Source organism: Vidua macroura, chromosome 24 (assembly GCF_024509145.1).
Source record: "Vidua macroura isolate BioBank_ID:100142 chromosome 24, ASM2450914v1, whole genome shotgun sequence".
NCBI lineage: Eukaryota > Metazoa > Chordata > Aves > Passeriformes > Viduidae > Vidua > Vidua macroura.
This window is the reverse complement of record NC_071594.1, coordinates 7,286,558-7,301,428: the sequence shown is the minus strand read 5'-3', so window position 1 is coordinate 7,301,428 and position 14,871 is coordinate 7,286,558. Positions and strand designations below refer to the sequence as shown.

Below are 14,871 nucleotides of genomic sequence, written 5' to 3'. Positions count from 1 at the left end.
GCTGGGTTCCTTTGTCAGGTAAGAGTAGAGACGGCTCAGGATCGAGTACCTCCCATTTAGGGAGGCAATAAATACAGCAGGAGAGCTCGGGGGTATAAACCCCAGGCAGGCTGGACGCCAAGGGCACAGGATGCCCTGTCCCTGTCGCCCTGTGCGAGCCACAGCAGCGGTGGGCAGAGGGGATGCCCTGTCCCTCGGTGCCAGCCACAGCAGCGGCGGGCAGAGGGGACTCTGTCCCTCGGTGCCTCGGGGACTGGGCAGGAGCAGAGTGACCAGAGCAGCTGAGGGAAGGGGTGATGTCCCCGTGTTCACGGGAGCTGGCTGGACTGAGACCAGCTCGGGATACGAACCCAGTGTGCACACAGAAAACAGCAGGAGGTGAGGCGAGGTCGGGTTGCTTTTGGTGAAGCAGAGGTCAGTTCCTGCAGTGAAGTCAGTCATCAAGGAGCTCCTTCACAGCCTGTAACTGGCCAGGAAGGCGGCGATGGCCACTGCTGCCACTGCCACCAGGAGAGGGATCCAGGGACCGCGCTGTCTCTGCCAGGAGAAGCTTGTGTTACTAGGAGCGTGCTGGGGGAGGCCACTTGCCATCCCGGCCCTGGCAAACGTGCCCTGTGCCCGGCACAGAGGAGGGGGGTCTGTCCCGGGCTGGGCTCGGGGCGGGAGCTCCCACCTGTGCCTGGCTGCCGTGGGAGCGGTTGAGCTCGTCGCGGCACTGGCGCAGCCGCGTCAGGCAGGACTGGTACTCCTGGCTCAGCGCCTCCAGCTCCGAGCGCAGCTCCGAGCACTGCAAGCACAGCGAGGGGCTCTCAGCAGGAGGGGTGCCCTGGGCTCTGCGCACACCCGGAGCGGCCGGGCCGCTGCAGCCGCTGCAGCGCTTCGCCCGCAGCCGGGCACGGCGCGGCTCTGCCCGAGCACCCTCGGGCACCTGCGGGGACAGAGCACGGCTCAGCGTTACTGCAGCGTGCTGCTGGGCACTGCCCGGCCTGCCACCAGCCCTCCCGCGCTGCCCGCTTTGCTGCCACCAGTCGCAGCACTTTTCCTGTGTGGCTCTCAGCTCTGCTACAGTAAGTTATAAGTTATTTTTTTCTACGTCCTTTTCAATAAATCCTTGCTGGCTGAACACTGCTGTAAGAATTGAGGGGCTGTTGGTTGGCAGAAGGCTGGTTTGATGGCAAAGTGTGTGTACAAGGCTGTAAAGCTTTGGTTGTTTGGGTGTTTTTGCAGCCCAGTTGTGCGGGCATTGCTTCTGTTAGCAGACCCTTCCTTTTATTTTTATTGTTGTTATTATTGCAAGCATTTTCTTTTCCTCCTCTCCTTCCTTTTTATTCAGGGGCTTGGTTCTTAAAACGTGGCTTTGGCTTTTCCCTGTGGGGCTGCCGAGGCTCTCCTGTCTGTGAGAACAGGAGGGGGTTTGGATGGGGAGAGCTCTGCTCCTGCAGCCAAGGCTGCTGCAGCCCTGCCCTCGTGTGTAGGTGCTCCAGCGGGGTTTAGGCAGGAGTGGCATCAGGATAAAATTTAGGGCAGGTAATCCTTACAGGAGACACCAAGCCTGGGTTACCTGCGGGAGCTTTGGTGTGTGGTGTTTCTGCTGAGTGACTTCCTCACCTCGTTCTCCTTTGCTGTGAGCTGGAATGTCCTTTTCTGCATCTCATCCTTCAGACTTTCTGTTCCCTCCTCCTCCTCCTCCTCCTCCTCGGGGTGCTCTGACAGAGCACTTTGTTTTTCCTTGGCAGGAATGAGAGATGGGGTCTGTGTGGTGAAAACCTGGTCTAGAAAACAGTCAGGCTTCTGATGAGAAACAGCTCCAGGCTCTGGGCTGGCTTTAGCTCTTGTTTACTCAGCACAGTTTAAGGATAATATTTGTGTGCTATGCACAAAGCAGAAGACACAGGAGCTGAGTTTGTTATCACGGGCCTGTCTCTGCTGTACCTACAAGTTCTTAGGAGCAATATTTCTAAGCAATTGACAGAAATGGAGGGGAGGGAGAGTTAAAATGCTTTTTTTATTGCTTTCTTTTTGTCAAGTACAGCTCTAATTGCAATTATAAACTGGAATGTGTTTTGTTTGGAAAAAATATGGCGTAGCCACTGAAGTAGAATTTGCAGTGAAATCCATTTATTTTGCCATCATAAGTATGTTTATGTTTTAATGTTAGCTAGCAAAACAACTCATTCTGTGTAGCTTTGAAATAACCTTTTATTCTAGACCACTGTAGACTTTTCCTAGAGTCAGGGCTAGTGTTCCTGTGTCCAGGGAGTGCTACGTGGGGGTTACAAAGTTTGCTGACCTTTCCTTTGCACCGTCACCTCCTGGCTCTTCTGTTGGTTGTTCTGGTTGTGGATCAAGTCTGGGAACACAAACAGCAACATTATTGTTTATAGCACTAATGGAGGTCTCTAACTTTGTGTGTGTCTGTGTTACTTACTCTGCAAATGGCTGATTGTTGCCTCCAGTGTTACTTTCTGCTCTTGTTCTTTTTGCAATTTATCTGAAATGAGGATAGAAGATCAAGGGTGGTGTAAATCTCTGTGTATCTTTATGCAAGAGTGGTACTTTTCTGTTCTCCACATGTGTAGAGTGGAGCAGATGTTGTTGGCCGCCCTGGACTTTCTTTCTTCTCTTTCAGGGATGTGATTTTTAGCTGTTTATTGCCCTCTCTTTTCTGGCAGCTTTTTCTCTCGTGCCTTGTGTTCAAGTTATTCATGGTTTATTTTAAAGCTGTTCATGCAAGACCAGTTATGAGATTAGAACTGCAACCCGCTTTCTCTTCCTTATTATGTTTTCAAATAGCCATGTGTGAGTTTAAAATAACGTGTGTGAGTTTAAAATAACGTGTGTGAGTTTCCTTGCCTCTGTCTGAACTGTTTTCAGCTCCTCTGTACTGCCCCCACCACCCGGCACCCGGGGCTGCAGTGCCAAGGGTGAAAAGTCCTGCTTCGAGCTGAGGACACATCTTAGGCTTTTATTCCTTTTCAGGTCTCCCATTACATCCTTTCCTCTGGGAAAGCCGCTCCTCTGAACTCTTTAATCTAGTCAGGAGCAACTTTTGGAGGACTCTGGCAATCAGAAGCTTCTGTGGCACGTTGAGGTGTGCTGGAGGCGAGCCTGGTGTGCCCGCTGCTCTGAGCACCGTGGCTTCAGGAGCGCTTTCCTCGTCCCTCCCGCGCTCCCGGAGGGCACAGCCCGCGCCTGCCGGCCCCAGGTACCTTGGATGTGGCGGATGTGGCCGGCCTGGCGGTCGTTGTCGCTGCGCAGGGCGCTGGCTCGCTGCAGCAGCTCCGTGCGCTCGTCCCGCAGCGCCCGCAGCTCCCGGCTCAGCCGCTCGCTCTGCGCGTCCGCTCGCTGGGCCGGGACAGACAGACAGACAGACAGACACCAATCCGGCTTGGGAGCGCATCACAGCTCGCCTCGTCCTGCCCCCGCGCCACCTCCCACCGTCCCAGGCTGCTCCAAGCCCTGTCCAGCCTGGCCTGGGGCACTGCCAGGGATCCAGGGGCAGCCACAGCTGCTCTGGGCAAGCCAGCATCAGCCAAACCCCGGGAAAGCTGCTCCTGCAGGGAGCTGACGTACCTGGAGCTCACTCTGTAAAGCCTGGAAGCTGTTTTTGAGCTCGCTGTGTGCTGTGGTCACACCGGTCAGTTCGGCTTTGAGTGTGGCGTTGTGCTCCTTCCAGAGGGCGAGGTCCTCTCGCATCTCTGCCAGGCTTCTCTGGAGAGCAGAGCAGGGACCCAGGGGTGGGTGTGACCCAGGCCCGGGGGATGCTGCCAGCCTGCCCTGGTGACACCAGCTGGGCTGTGCAGGGCAGCGCCGGCTCCCCGAGCAGCACAAAAACCCGTGTAGGGCTGATGCCATCTGATGGACAGAGCCAACAAGGGCAGCGCTGCCTCCGGAACACGTCCCTGTGCTTGGGATAAAGCCCACTTGGTTTTCTGCAAACACCAGTTATCCTGTGGGTCAAAACCATTTGCTGCCTCTTGGGGAAAACCTATTTTCATATAAATGAGCAACTCCAGGAAAAAGCACAGCTCTGGAGACCTCGTGCCTGGTGTCTGTTGGTGTGAGCAGGCAGGGAATGGCCCAGAGGGATGGTGGGGGGGAAGGGGTTGCAATCCAAGCTGACAAACCCGTGTACACTTCACCAGCTGTGAGCTGTCTGTAACTTGATGTGCAGCTCCTGCAGTGAGCACAGGTTGCATTAAAGCTGCTTTGGGCTTTCCTGAGTAGCTAAAACTTCAAATTTTTTTATCTTTGCTGCTAATGGCAAGCCTGTCATCACCTTTCCCTGATATGTGGGTTTTCTTTGTCACAGTTGGACTAAATTAAAGCCAAGCCAGGTGTAAGACATATTGCTCACCTGAGAGTTCTGCAGCTGCTGCTCTGTTAGAAGTTTGTCCTCCAGCATCTTCTGGAGAGCCTCTTTTGCCTTCTGCTCATAGGTCTGCTTCTGGTCCTCCATCTCTATCAGGATCTTCTTCACACACTCCTTTGAGTAACTCTTTAAAGAAAGAAAGAAAGAGCTTGAAGTGCTTATCTGTCACATTCCCACCTTGCTAAACCTGAGTGTTAGCACACCCAGAGTGTGTAAATGCTACTGCTAATGGGCTGTGAAGCATTGCTTCAGCAAAGAGTTAAAGTCCTTTTTGGATAGGTATCTAATCAGATTGATGTAGAAACTGAGACCCGGCCCAGTTACAAGGCTTGGTTTTTGTTTTCCTGCCTTTCCTCACCTGTGTTTGTCAGTGAATCAGACATTACCTGGGTGCAGGCCTGAAGCTGATTTTCCAGCACCCGTAGTTTACACCTCAGTTTGTCCTCGTTCAGCTGACCCTGGGGAAAAGCGATTGAACTGAGATCTGAAATCATGAACTGCACAATGTGCCCCCAATGTTTTGTTGGGTTGTGTTTTAATTCATTTCCTCCCTTCATCTGTAATCAGATAAAAGTCTCTTCAGTGCTGAGAGCTCAAGTAAACCTTCCCAGCCTCAGAATAAATGGGATGTGGGGGAAGTGAAACTTTTATGGATTGAAAACCTGTCCTGAGGCAGTTTCTCTGATTTCTGAGTGCAGGTGCTGGCAGTGTCGTGTCAAGTTAGGAGCGAGGGCATTTGGGGTTGTTCTGGCTGGCTTTGGCAGAAACGCAGCTGCTGCCTGTCCCCACGGGTACCCCTGTCCTCTGCTTGTGCTCCCTCCCTGCCTCGAGCTCCAGCTGCTGGAACGGTCTTGTCTCGCTGTTTTCCTTAGAAAATAGGTTGGGTCTGTTGCAACATCTGCAGTTGGGCAGGGGGATCGAGGGCACTGGTGATGATTCATTTTCCTCACTGTCATCATCTCCTCTCGGTGTTAGTCAGGCTGCTCAGGCTGTGTGGAGGCAGCCTGCATGCAAATTCAGATAACATTTCTAGCAAAGAGTTCACGTAGGCTGTTTCCCACCGCCAACACTGAGAGCACCAATATCCTCTCTGCCCACTGCTGTTTGAAGTCACGACTCTGAAAAGAAACTCCTTGATGTTACAGGAACAACTGACAGACCCAAGCAAAACCAGACTCCCTGGTGTCTCAGCACTGCTTAAATTTGCACAGAAGCATGCTAACAGTCCCAAAGACTAAATCTTCCCTGTTCAGTTCTTGGTGCAAAAAACTAAAGTAGGTGGAATTTTGAAAAGCAGTTTTAGGTGTGCAATATCCTGCCTGGTTTTCCTCAGTTCTCCTCCTCTGTTGTCTGCACAGGTTCCAGCTGTGCACAGATGTGGCTGTGCCATGTACGAGGCAATCAGGCCCTTCCTGTGCTCTGGAGCAGAAATCATGGAAGGGTTTGGGTTGGAGACACTCACTGAGCATCATCCTTCCCCTGGCAGCATTTCTCAAGCAGCCAAGCAAGTTTTACAACTGGGGGGGATTTGAGGCACAGGCCTGGGGTAGGAAGGTCTCTCTGACCTCGGAGTGAAATTGTGGGAGGGGGAAGGCACCAAATGCTTTGTCCCTGCAGTCTGGCACCCCATCCTCCTGCAGAGCGTTCACTTGCCCCATCGAGCCGCAACCACGCATGAGCAGCACCTCAAAAATGACTCTGTGGCCACGCCGAGAGTTACTGCCACATCATTCACAGGTATTCAACAGCTCATCTTTGAAACCCAAACCGATAGAAAGGGTTAAAAAGCTGCTACAACGAACATTCGGCATCTCACCTGAGGCTGAAAGGGGCAGCCAGCCCTCACTTTCCATGGCACAGCCTCATGGGGAAGGCTCCATCCATCCCTCCCTTTGCCAGCACCCCCTGGAGAAGCCCCCCAGCCCCACCTGCCTGGCGGAATCCCCTCCCAGCAGCAGCATCTGCCTGTTGGCTCCAGCACCGGGGGATGGTTAGGCTGAGGAAAAGCTGATTTTTAGGCTGAGGAAAAGCTGATTTTTAGGCTGAGGAGCAGCGGCGTGCAAGAGGCAGCAGCAAAGTCTCTCCTGCAGCAGGAGCAGCAAGGAGCACCCACCTGTTGGTAATCTGAGGTTTCGTGGCCACTTCCTGCGCGTGTGGCTGAGTGTTTTTTCCTGCTCACGTTATATTGAAGGAGCGAGCGAAGGCGGAAGTTTCTGACCACAGGATGTCTAACACAAGTTTTTGTGCCCCCCTCACCCAATCACTCGCTTCTCTGCCCCAACAGGACTTTCAAACCACTTTTTTTTTTAGCGCCACAACAGCATGGATTGTTTGATTTAAGGATCCTATAAGAAAGCCTCATCTATTACATGAAATGTATCATCTCAATTTTGCATCCTCGTCGAAGACAAAAAGGGCCTTTTCTGCTGAGTTTGTCCCAGCCTCCCTGAGCAGGGAGGAGACAGCGAGGCAGGGGAGCTGGGGGAGCTGAGGAGGGGCTCTGCAGCTCTCTGGTACCTGCCAGGATTTCTCTGAGGCCTGGAGCAGCGTGGACAGAAGCTCCTGTAAAATCACCATCTTCTGCTTGAGCAGCAGCTCGCGGTGCAGGGCCTCCTGTGGGACGGGACACGGTCAGTGGGGCCAGAGCCCCCCAGCCAGGGCTGGCCCTGCCTGGGGGCTCCAGGTCTTTGAGGTCTTTTGGCTTTTCTGGCCATGTTAAAATTGGGCTTTTAACGCCCCTTCATTTAGCAATATTAATAATAATTTTTAAAGTATTATTCTTGATGAAAACCAGCTGTCCCAGTGGGTGCTGAGCACTGTTTGGTGCCTACCTTCAGGTAGTTGGAGAGCTGCACCATTTCCTGAAAGGGAAAGGGCAGATGTTTAAAAATAGGATTGTTTCAGTTTATCAGCATGTCATGAACTTGCTACAAAAAACCCTAAATATTTTTAAATAAAAGTGAATTAACAGCCTATATTTGGGTGGAGAAGGAGAGCCTGCTGGGGTCCATTGGGTTAGTTTTTCCAGGGAAGTGGAAATATTTCCACAGCAGTTTAACTTTCAGGAGTTCCAGGCTGGTCATTACCTGTGCTTTGCTTACCTTATTTAAAACTGCTATTCCCCAGCTGAAATGAAAAACAGAGTGTGTTACTGAGGTGTCGGGGAGGGTCTTCAGCCTGGACACCCCCGCCCTAGCTGAGCTGTGAGTGTCAGTGCAGAAAACCTTTTTGGGGGAGTGCTTTGGGCCTGGGGAGCTGCTGCCCCGTGGGCACTGCCAGGGAGGGGCAGGAGCTGCTTACTCTGTCTGCTGGCTCGAGTCTGTCACTCCTGAGCTTGGCCTTGGGAGGGTCTGCGTTCCTGGGGAAGCAAATGAGAGGGTGTGAAAGATCCCCCTGAGGGGCCGTGGATGTTTTTCCATCTCTGGAAGGTGTCCATCTCTGCTCCCATTGCTCCCAGTTTAAATAAAAAAATAAATAGTTATTAAATAGTGTCCAGTGACAGCTCAATGGGCACAAGAGGCAAAGAAATGCCCTGCTCCGATGGCCAGAGAAGCAAAGGAAGTTATTCTGCAGTGAAGTCACTCCCCTGGCTGATCCTGGGACAGCAGCAGGACAGCCCCGGGGCAGAGCAGCTGGCGGTCACTCTGCACTGGTTTATCCTTCCCCAGGAAAAATATTCCTAATTCCTACAGCAGGGAAGGCCCAGGCTGGGGTGGTCAAAGGGCACAGGAGGGGGGATGCTGGCTGGGGAGCTGCCAGCTGACCCCAGACAGCTCCACGGAGATGTGAAGGTGGGAAGGGAATACTGTGCTGGGAAATCTGAGCAGCCCTCACGTACCTTGGGTGCGGACAGAGTCCCCTGGTCCCCGGGGGATGCTGAGGCTCAGCAGGGACTGAGCAGGGGGGAAGGTGGGGCAGCTCCTCGGGTGCTGGAACGAGAGGGCAGCCGGAGTCAGCGTCTCCCCACAGCAGGCTGAGCGCAGGGGCTGGACCTGCAGGGAGGGACTGGGTGAGCAGCAGCAAGGAGGAGCCGAGGAGCTGTGGCAATTCCACAGGGATCTGCTGCTCTGGCTGCAGCAGCCCCAGAGCTCTGCTGGCTGTTGGGGTGGGGGAATGACAACCCAGAACGGGGCGAGCTGGCCGGGAGCTGGGCCCTGCTGTGGGTCTGCGCTGCCCTGTGGCTGCCTGGGCAGAGGTGCCAGCTCTGCTTCCCGGGCTGCCAGCTCTGCACAGCTCGCAGGGGAGGGCTCCGCACGTCACAGCTTGTTCCAGAAGCTGCTGGAGCAAGTGGCAGCAGGGGCGGGGGGCTGCTCTGCTCACTGCGGTCCAGGGCGGGTCTGTGTAAATCACCTGGTGCTCTGCTGCCTCTGCTCACAGCTTTGCGACCCCGCGGAGCCCCGGGGAATTTTACATTGACGAGGAGATGCGATTGGCTCTGTCTGGGGTGTTCTGCACAGAGGTGTTGTTGAAGGCAGGGAGCCCTCTGGGCTCCTGCGTGCCACAGGGTGGGTAACGAGTGCCAGGGAGTCTCCTGTTCCTCCACCCTTCCCGCTCACAGCACGGCTGAGGGAGGGAAGCCAGGGGGATGGAGCTCACTTATCAAGGGTACAAATAATCTGTGTAAGTGCAGAACTGCAGCCTGGCAGCAAAAAGGTGGAGTTGTACTTGGAGAAATGGCAGAAAAATCTCCGTGTGGTTCAGGGCTTGGCAAGCAGAGAGGAGCAGGGAGGTGACTGTGAAAAAATGCACGGTTTTGTGTGTTCAGCCTGCATTTTGGCTGTGTTTTGACTTGGATGCTGATGCTCCGGTGACGGCCGGAGCAGGCTGAGCTCCGAGCTGTGCCGCAGGGCAGGAGTTACCTGGAGCGGGATGCTCGGTCTGGGCTCCAGCCGTGAGGAGGGGTCCGGCGGGGTTGGTGCCTCGGGCTCGCGTCCCGGCAGGCTCTCCCCGGCCTCGGCCGCCAGGTTCCTCCTCCTGAGGAACTCGCTCTGGCGGGGGCTGGCGGCCGGCCGGCGCGGGGGGCGGCAGGAGCTGCCGCCGTCCCTGCAGCGCAGCCGCTCCCGCGCCTCCTGCCGCCGCTCGCTCCTCTCCTCGTAGCTCTCGCCCGGGCGCGGCCGTGCCCTCCTGGGCATCGTGGCCTTGTCCCCTCGGGGCCTCTGCCCTGTGAAACCAGGGCAAAACACAGGGGCTGAGTGAAAATCAGCCGTTCCTAGGGTTTATGGATGTGGGGTGTCGGGCAGTGCTTCTGGAGTGCCAGTTGCATCTGGAGCACTTCCATGCTGTTCAGTTTCTATTAAAATCTGCTCTGTCGTTCTTTTTGCTGTCCTGGTGGTAGCTGTGGGGTGCTCAAAGCTCATTCCTGGTGCTATCTTTTACTGTAGGGGCCTCCTTTGAAGGCGAGCAGCATTTTTGGGGTGGTCCCAGGGTGGGGAAGGTGCCCACAAGCCCCAGCCTGGACACCACCCCAAAAGCTGAGCGTTTTTCAATTCATTTTGCTCCAGTTTTGAAAAGGCCCAGTTGTGTGTTCTGCTCAGTCTCCACTCATCCACCTCTTCACTCATCCATCAGGAAAAGCTCAGCCCTCTCCCACCTGTGCTGCCTCTGGCTTACCCTTTCTGTCCCAGGGCTGTAAAAGCCTCAGTTCTCCAAAAATGCACTGAAAAGCAGGATAGAGCTTAAAGAAACATAGTCCATGACTCACCCCGGGCTGAGCAAAACCTGGAGGCTTTCTTGACAAGCTAATATTCTATTTCCTTCTTCTGTTACCCAAATTACCCTCTCTAATTAAACATGTCCTCTATCTTTGCTTTCCAAGCTCTTGCACTTCTTTCTTCAAGGGAAACCAGGAAAAAACCCCTCTGCTCGTTGCTGGTTCACGCTACAGTTCCCCAGTGCAAGCTGTGTAGGCTGAAAGTGGGGTGAAAAAAGAGGGAAAAGGTGCCCGGCGGTGCCTTTGGCCTCTGCTCCCCTGCAGCCCCAGCAGCCTGGTGCTGCGGGAGCTCCAGCACTTACCTGGAGCCAGGGTCCTGTCCTGCCCCGCGGGTGCCGTGCCGAGCCGGGTGTTATCGGGCAGGAGCACGCCCCAGCTGCCCTCTTCATGCCAACCAGCTCATCTTGTGCTCTCGCTCTCCTGCTCTCTCTGTGGAACAGGAAACGTTGCAGCTGCGGCCGAGCCCCGGTTCCTGTCTGTGCTCGCAGCCCGGCTCGCAGCGGGGTCGGGCTTATCTCGGGAGCCCCGAGTGTCCAGCCCGGCTCGAAGCAGAGCCAGCAGTTTTCTTCTGGGGCATCTCCCCTTGCTGCTCTGGGACACAGAGCTTGACTTGGAACTGCTTGTGGCACTCGGGGATGGAGTTTCCCTGAGCGGCTTTGGAGCAGAGGAATCCAGACTTAGGGAAGTACAGTAATGCTATTATTTTAAGGCTTCTTGCAGATTGGAAAGAGGAAAAAAAGTGTGTTTTGGCAGCTGAGGAGAGGTCAGGAATGGCAGAAATTCATTAAGGTCTTTAGAGAAGTGAAAGCTTTGTTAATGCAAATCGGGAGGAGGTCGGTTTAGCCAGCTGGGCACTGATAAGGGTGCCATGCCCTGATAAGGGCTCCTGCCTTGTGCACGTGGAGAAGGAACACCCGGAAAAGCAGAGATCTGAAAGTAACATTGGATTTATTGCTACAAAGACCGGCATGGAAGGGATGTGTGACAGAAAATCTCCAGATTCAGAGACTCTCTCGTGGCTTTGGGTGGTTTGTGCTGCTTGGCCCAAACTGTGCTGGGGCCAGGGCTCAGCTCAGCTGCCTCGGTGGCTTTCCAGAGGGAACAGTTTCTGCAGGTTGAGCAGGAACCCTGCTGGTGGGCAGGGCACTGGCAGCAGATCCTGCTGCAGGACTTCCCTGAAGTGCTTCCTGGTTGGAAAAAGCCCTTTACAAGAGCCCATTACTAAAAAGGACGTTTCTGTGCTGCGTTACAGACTCCTGGAGTGTCCTGCCCCAGGCTGCCAGGGCGTCAGCACAGGGATGCCCCGGGGTGTGGAGAGGGGCACCAAGCAGCCGGGCTCACACCCAGACCCGTCCTGCTGGGCCCCAGGTGTCCCAGCACAGCTCCAGGACTACGTTCTCCTGACGTTTTCCAGGCGGTAGCTGCTGCGGACGAGGGAGTCGAGGAGCTCCGGGGCGAGGCTGCGCACGAGCAGCATGCTGCTCACGGCCGGGGCCGGGTAGTGCAGCTCCCTGCGGCGCAGGGCTCCGGCCCGGATGATCTCCAGGGCACACTCCTCCTTGGGGGCCGGCGTGTCCGGGATGACGTGCGAGACGGCGCGCACGGCGCTCTCTGGAAGGGGGACAGGGACGTGTCGGGGGGGGGGAACACGGCCACAGGCACCGTCAGCTCACCAGGGTGACTGGGGCATCCTCAAACCCCCAAACTGCGGGGATCAGACCTGCTTAACAAGGCTTAGAACGGTGAAAATAACAATTATAAGATGTCCTTCCCTTTGCTTTCCACCTCTTGAGAGGCCACAGGGCCTCCCCTGAGTTCACTGTGGCGGTGGCAGAGTCAAAGGCCTCAGGGCACACTTTTTGAAGGGTTGGGGTCCTGTTTCCACAGCTGCACAGACTCTGCAGGAGGAGGCTCCAGCAGCAGTGGCAGAGCAGGCTGGCACCAGGGACTGGGCTCAGCTGGGCTGTGCCTGGCACGGGCTGAGCCACGGGGTCCGGCGGGGCTGAGCTCACCTGTGTTGATGTAGCCCAGGATGCAGAGTGTGATGGAAACGTTGACCTTGTCTATGATGAGTTCCTGCCTCAAGGAGCTGAAAAATCCGTCTAAGGCGAACTTGGTGGCAGAATAGGGAGCAGTGAAAGGGCCAGCAATTTTACCTGAGCAGAGACACAGTGCTGGGGTTCAGGTGCTGGGCAGGCACCAGGCTGCACAACCCCCCTCCTCTTGCCCTGCCAGTGTTGGGATTTAGGGTGTTGGAATAAACTGTCATGAATGCCTGAGAGAAATAAACACACGCAGGAATGTTCAAAATGTAATGTATGGCACAAAGGGCCTGCCAGAGCAGCTGATACTGCTCTTGTATCCCTGCAGGGATGCCCGTGTATTGCAAATGTGTGTTTGGGATGTGGCCATGCCTGTGAAATCACCTGCACTGCAGCGTGTGAAGGTGATCAGAGGGTGCCAAGAGACTGACAGGACAAAAGATAAATTTCCCAGAGGATTTGAACTGTGCACCAAAGAGCTAAATAAATCATGTGCTGACCCTGAGCCCCAGCTCTGCCTGTGGTCCTTCCTCTGCCTTTTGGAGCGGAGTCTCAGCAGGGATCCGTGGCAGGCAGAGGAAGGGCTGTGTTGGGAACTCACCTGCTATGGATGAAACCACCACGATGCTGCCCTCGCTCTCCTTCAGCAGGGGCAGGGCAGCCGTGGCCAAGGCCACGTAGCTCACGAAGTTGGTCTCCATGAGCTTTCGGACGTGCCCCACGTCCCCGCTGAAGTAGGTGAAGCCGCTCTGGCCGATGTGGTTCAGGATGAGCATGTCCAGGCCACCTGGGGGCAGAGCAGGTTTGCCACTAGCCACGGTCACCTCCAAACCAGCGCCTCCCGAGGCTGGGCTGTGTTGTGGGTGAGGAGGGGCAGCTCCGCAGCACCTACCCCAGGTGTTCTCCGCCTCCCTGAGCACCTCCTCGGGCAGGGTGGGGCTGTCCATGGAGCCGCTGATGTAGCGGGCGGAGGCAGCGCCGAGCTCCAGGCATCGCTCCACAACCTGGGGGACAGAACGGGCTTGGATGGACTCCCCTGCATGGAACCCCCATCCCGGCTGCTCCTGTCCTGGGCCGGGAAGGGCCGGTGCTGGGGAAGCCCTGGGGTGGATCTGCAGGGTACCAGGTGTGCCCGGGCTGGGGTGAATATCCCCGTCCGGCCCAGCACGCCCTGCTCGCCATTTACTTTCTGCAGCTTGGCCTCTGTCCGTGCCGTGAGCAGCAGGTGGGCCTCCATCCGGGCCAGGTGATAAGCCATCTGCTCCCCGATGCCGCTGCTGGCTCCCGTCACGATCACCCGCTTCCCCCGGAGCATCTCTGCAGAGGAGGGTGCAGAGCTCAGGGCTGGCACAGCCCTCGCTGTCCCTCTGCGCGTGGGCACCGCGGCTCTTCCCTGTCCCTGCGGCTCCTCTCTGTGCCTGCCAGCCTCCTCAGACCCCGCTGGAGTCTGATCCCCAATCCCAGCGTGGTGGGGAGCGCGTGTGAGGCTTCAGCTCTGCACCCCGCCTGGCCAGGGAGCGGTGAGAGCTGGCCAATAAAGAGATTAAATGTTTGAAGTGGGAAGACTGCTTGTTTCCCGAATAAGTCATTTACAGAGGTCAGACGTGTCCCGGCAGAGCCAGTGTCGTTCCATGAGCTGTCCCTGTGCTCTGACGCCTTGCCCGGGGCGGTCTGACCTCCCCTCCCCTCCCGGCCCGCAGCCCTCCCGCTCTGACTGTGCCAGGCCCTTCCAGGTCCCTGTGCACGGCACACGCCGCCCCTCTGGCGGTGCTCCTGCAGCCTGCTTCTCCCGGGACTTACCCTCACTGAAGTTCTCAGGTGCTGAATAAAAATAAAAGGCCAGTGCCGCTCCCAACAAAGGGAGGAGAATCTTCAGGAGCAATCCCATCCCTTTGCAGAGGCACAGGCAGGAACGAGACGAGCCCCACGGGGAGGTGAAGGTGGCTGGAGCTTGCAAATGGAGCTGGGAAGTTTTGAGCTGGTTCTTATCTCACACAAGTTCGCTGGTATCTGCTGGACCTTTTCTTTGCCCTGTCAGTGATTTAGCAAACATTAACCTAATGAAGCGTGTGGCTTTGGACTTTAGGCTGTCCCTTTGCACCCTTGGCCTGCCAGGAGTGTCAGGTATGCTTTTTGAGAGAGCCGAAGGGAAGGCACTGAGCAGAGCAGTGGGTGCACGGTTTGGTGATGGCCCGGGGGCTGGGACAGGAGTGTCCCCTCTGAGCAGACATCCATGGGATGAGTGGGCATCCCTCTCTCCCTGAACATCTCCCTACATCTAAACTGGGAGCAACCCTTCCCTTCCTCGCTGGCTGCCACAAGGATTTGCTGAGCAGCACTCCTGTACAGCTTCATAGCCAGACCTGAGAGACCAGAGCTGGCAAAGGTTCCGTTTTCCAACCACTGCTGATGGTTCTGGTTCATCCTCTGGGGTATCACCATGGATATAACACTGGCAGTTTGCTGGGTGGCTCTTACCCCTAAAAAATATCACTGTTGAGGAATCCATGGGTGGCCAAAGGCAGTAAAAGAGCCGAGTGGATGAATAGGAAAGATCTTCAGCTTTCCCAGGGTTGTGATTCTGCTCAGTGGCTGCTGGGCAGGTGGCTAATGGGTTTGAGGGTGATTTTCTGGAAGTTTAAAGGGCAGAACTCACTCTGTGTGTACTGGTTTGTGTGGGTGATCTTGGGGTAAGGAGAAATTAGGAAGGAATTGTTCCCCGTGAGGGTGGGCAGGCCTGGCACAGG

At 55.7% G+C, this 14,871-nt stretch overlaps 2 protein-coding genes across 3 annotated transcripts; both read right to left on the bottom strand.

Annotated features, from left to right (window-relative positions):
- Positions 1-217: 217 nt before the first annotated feature.
- On the bottom strand, positions 218-10,457 carry TRAF3IP3 (TRAF3 interacting protein 3). 2 transcript variants are annotated; one of them, XM_053998431.1, is made up of 16 exons: positions 10,385-10,457; positions 9,232-9,533; positions 8,211-8,364; positions 7,673-7,730; positions 7,474-7,498; positions 7,204-7,233; positions 6,890-6,985; positions 4,759-4,830; positions 4,358-4,498; positions 3,574-3,711; positions 3,210-3,345; positions 2,429-2,491; positions 2,291-2,350; positions 1,609-1,772; positions 674-787; positions 218-537 (listed from the first exon to the last, which is right to left on the bottom strand). In XM_053998431.1, the coding sequence occupies exons 2-16, from the start codon at positions 9,502-9,504 to the stop codon at positions 454-456; spliced, it is 1,608 nt and encodes a 535-aa protein (XP_053854406.1). In that variant the 5' UTR covers positions 9,505-9,533; positions 10,385-10,457; the 3' UTR covers positions 218-453. The 2 variants fall into 2 exon arrangements, with proteins under 2 accessions (XP_053854406.1, XP_053854405.1); XM_053998430.1 differs by having other exon boundaries at positions 674-928; positions 8,211-8,301.
- A 554-nt stretch (positions 10,458-11,011) lies between these two features.
- On the bottom strand, positions 11,012-14,130 carry LOC128818777 (11-beta-hydroxysteroid dehydrogenase 1-like). Its single transcript, XM_053998381.1, has 6 exons — positions 13,925-14,130; positions 13,311-13,441; positions 13,017-13,128; positions 12,726-12,911; positions 12,095-12,238; positions 11,012-11,693 (listed from the first exon to the last, which is right to left on the bottom strand). Exons 1-6 carry the CDS (start codon positions 14,010-14,012, stop codon positions 11,473-11,475), a joined length of 882 nt encoding a protein of 293 aa, XP_053854356.1. The 5' UTR covers positions 14,013-14,130; the 3' UTR covers positions 11,012-11,472.
- Positions 14,131-14,871: the final 741 nt, after the last annotated feature.

Coding starts and splice junctions, on each gene's coding strand:
- TRAF3IP3 (XM_053998430.1), bottom strand. CDS start 9,504: ATGCCCAGGAGGGCACGGCCGCGCCCGGGCGAGAGCTACGAGGAGAGG. Junction 7,499..7,672: donor GACTCGAGCCAGCAGACAGA/GTAAGCAGCTCC, acceptor TTTTCATTTCAG/CTGGGGAATAGCAGTTTTAA. Junction 3,712..4,357: donor AGCAGCTGCAGAACTCTCAG/GTGAGCAATATG, acceptor TCTGCTCTCCAG/AGAAGCCTGGCAGAGATGCG.
- LOC128818777 (XM_053998381.1), bottom strand. CDS start 14,012: ATGGGATTGCTCCTGAAGATTCTCCTCCCTTTGTTGGGAGCGGCACTG. Junction 12,912..13,016: donor GGAGGCGGAGAACACCTGGG/GTAGGTGCTGCG, acceptor CTCTGCCCCCAG/GTGGCCTGGACATGCTCATC. Junction 12,239..12,725: donor GGTGGTTTCATCCATAGCAG/GTGAGTTCCCAA, acceptor GTCTCTGCTCAG/GTAAAATTGCTGGCCCTTTC.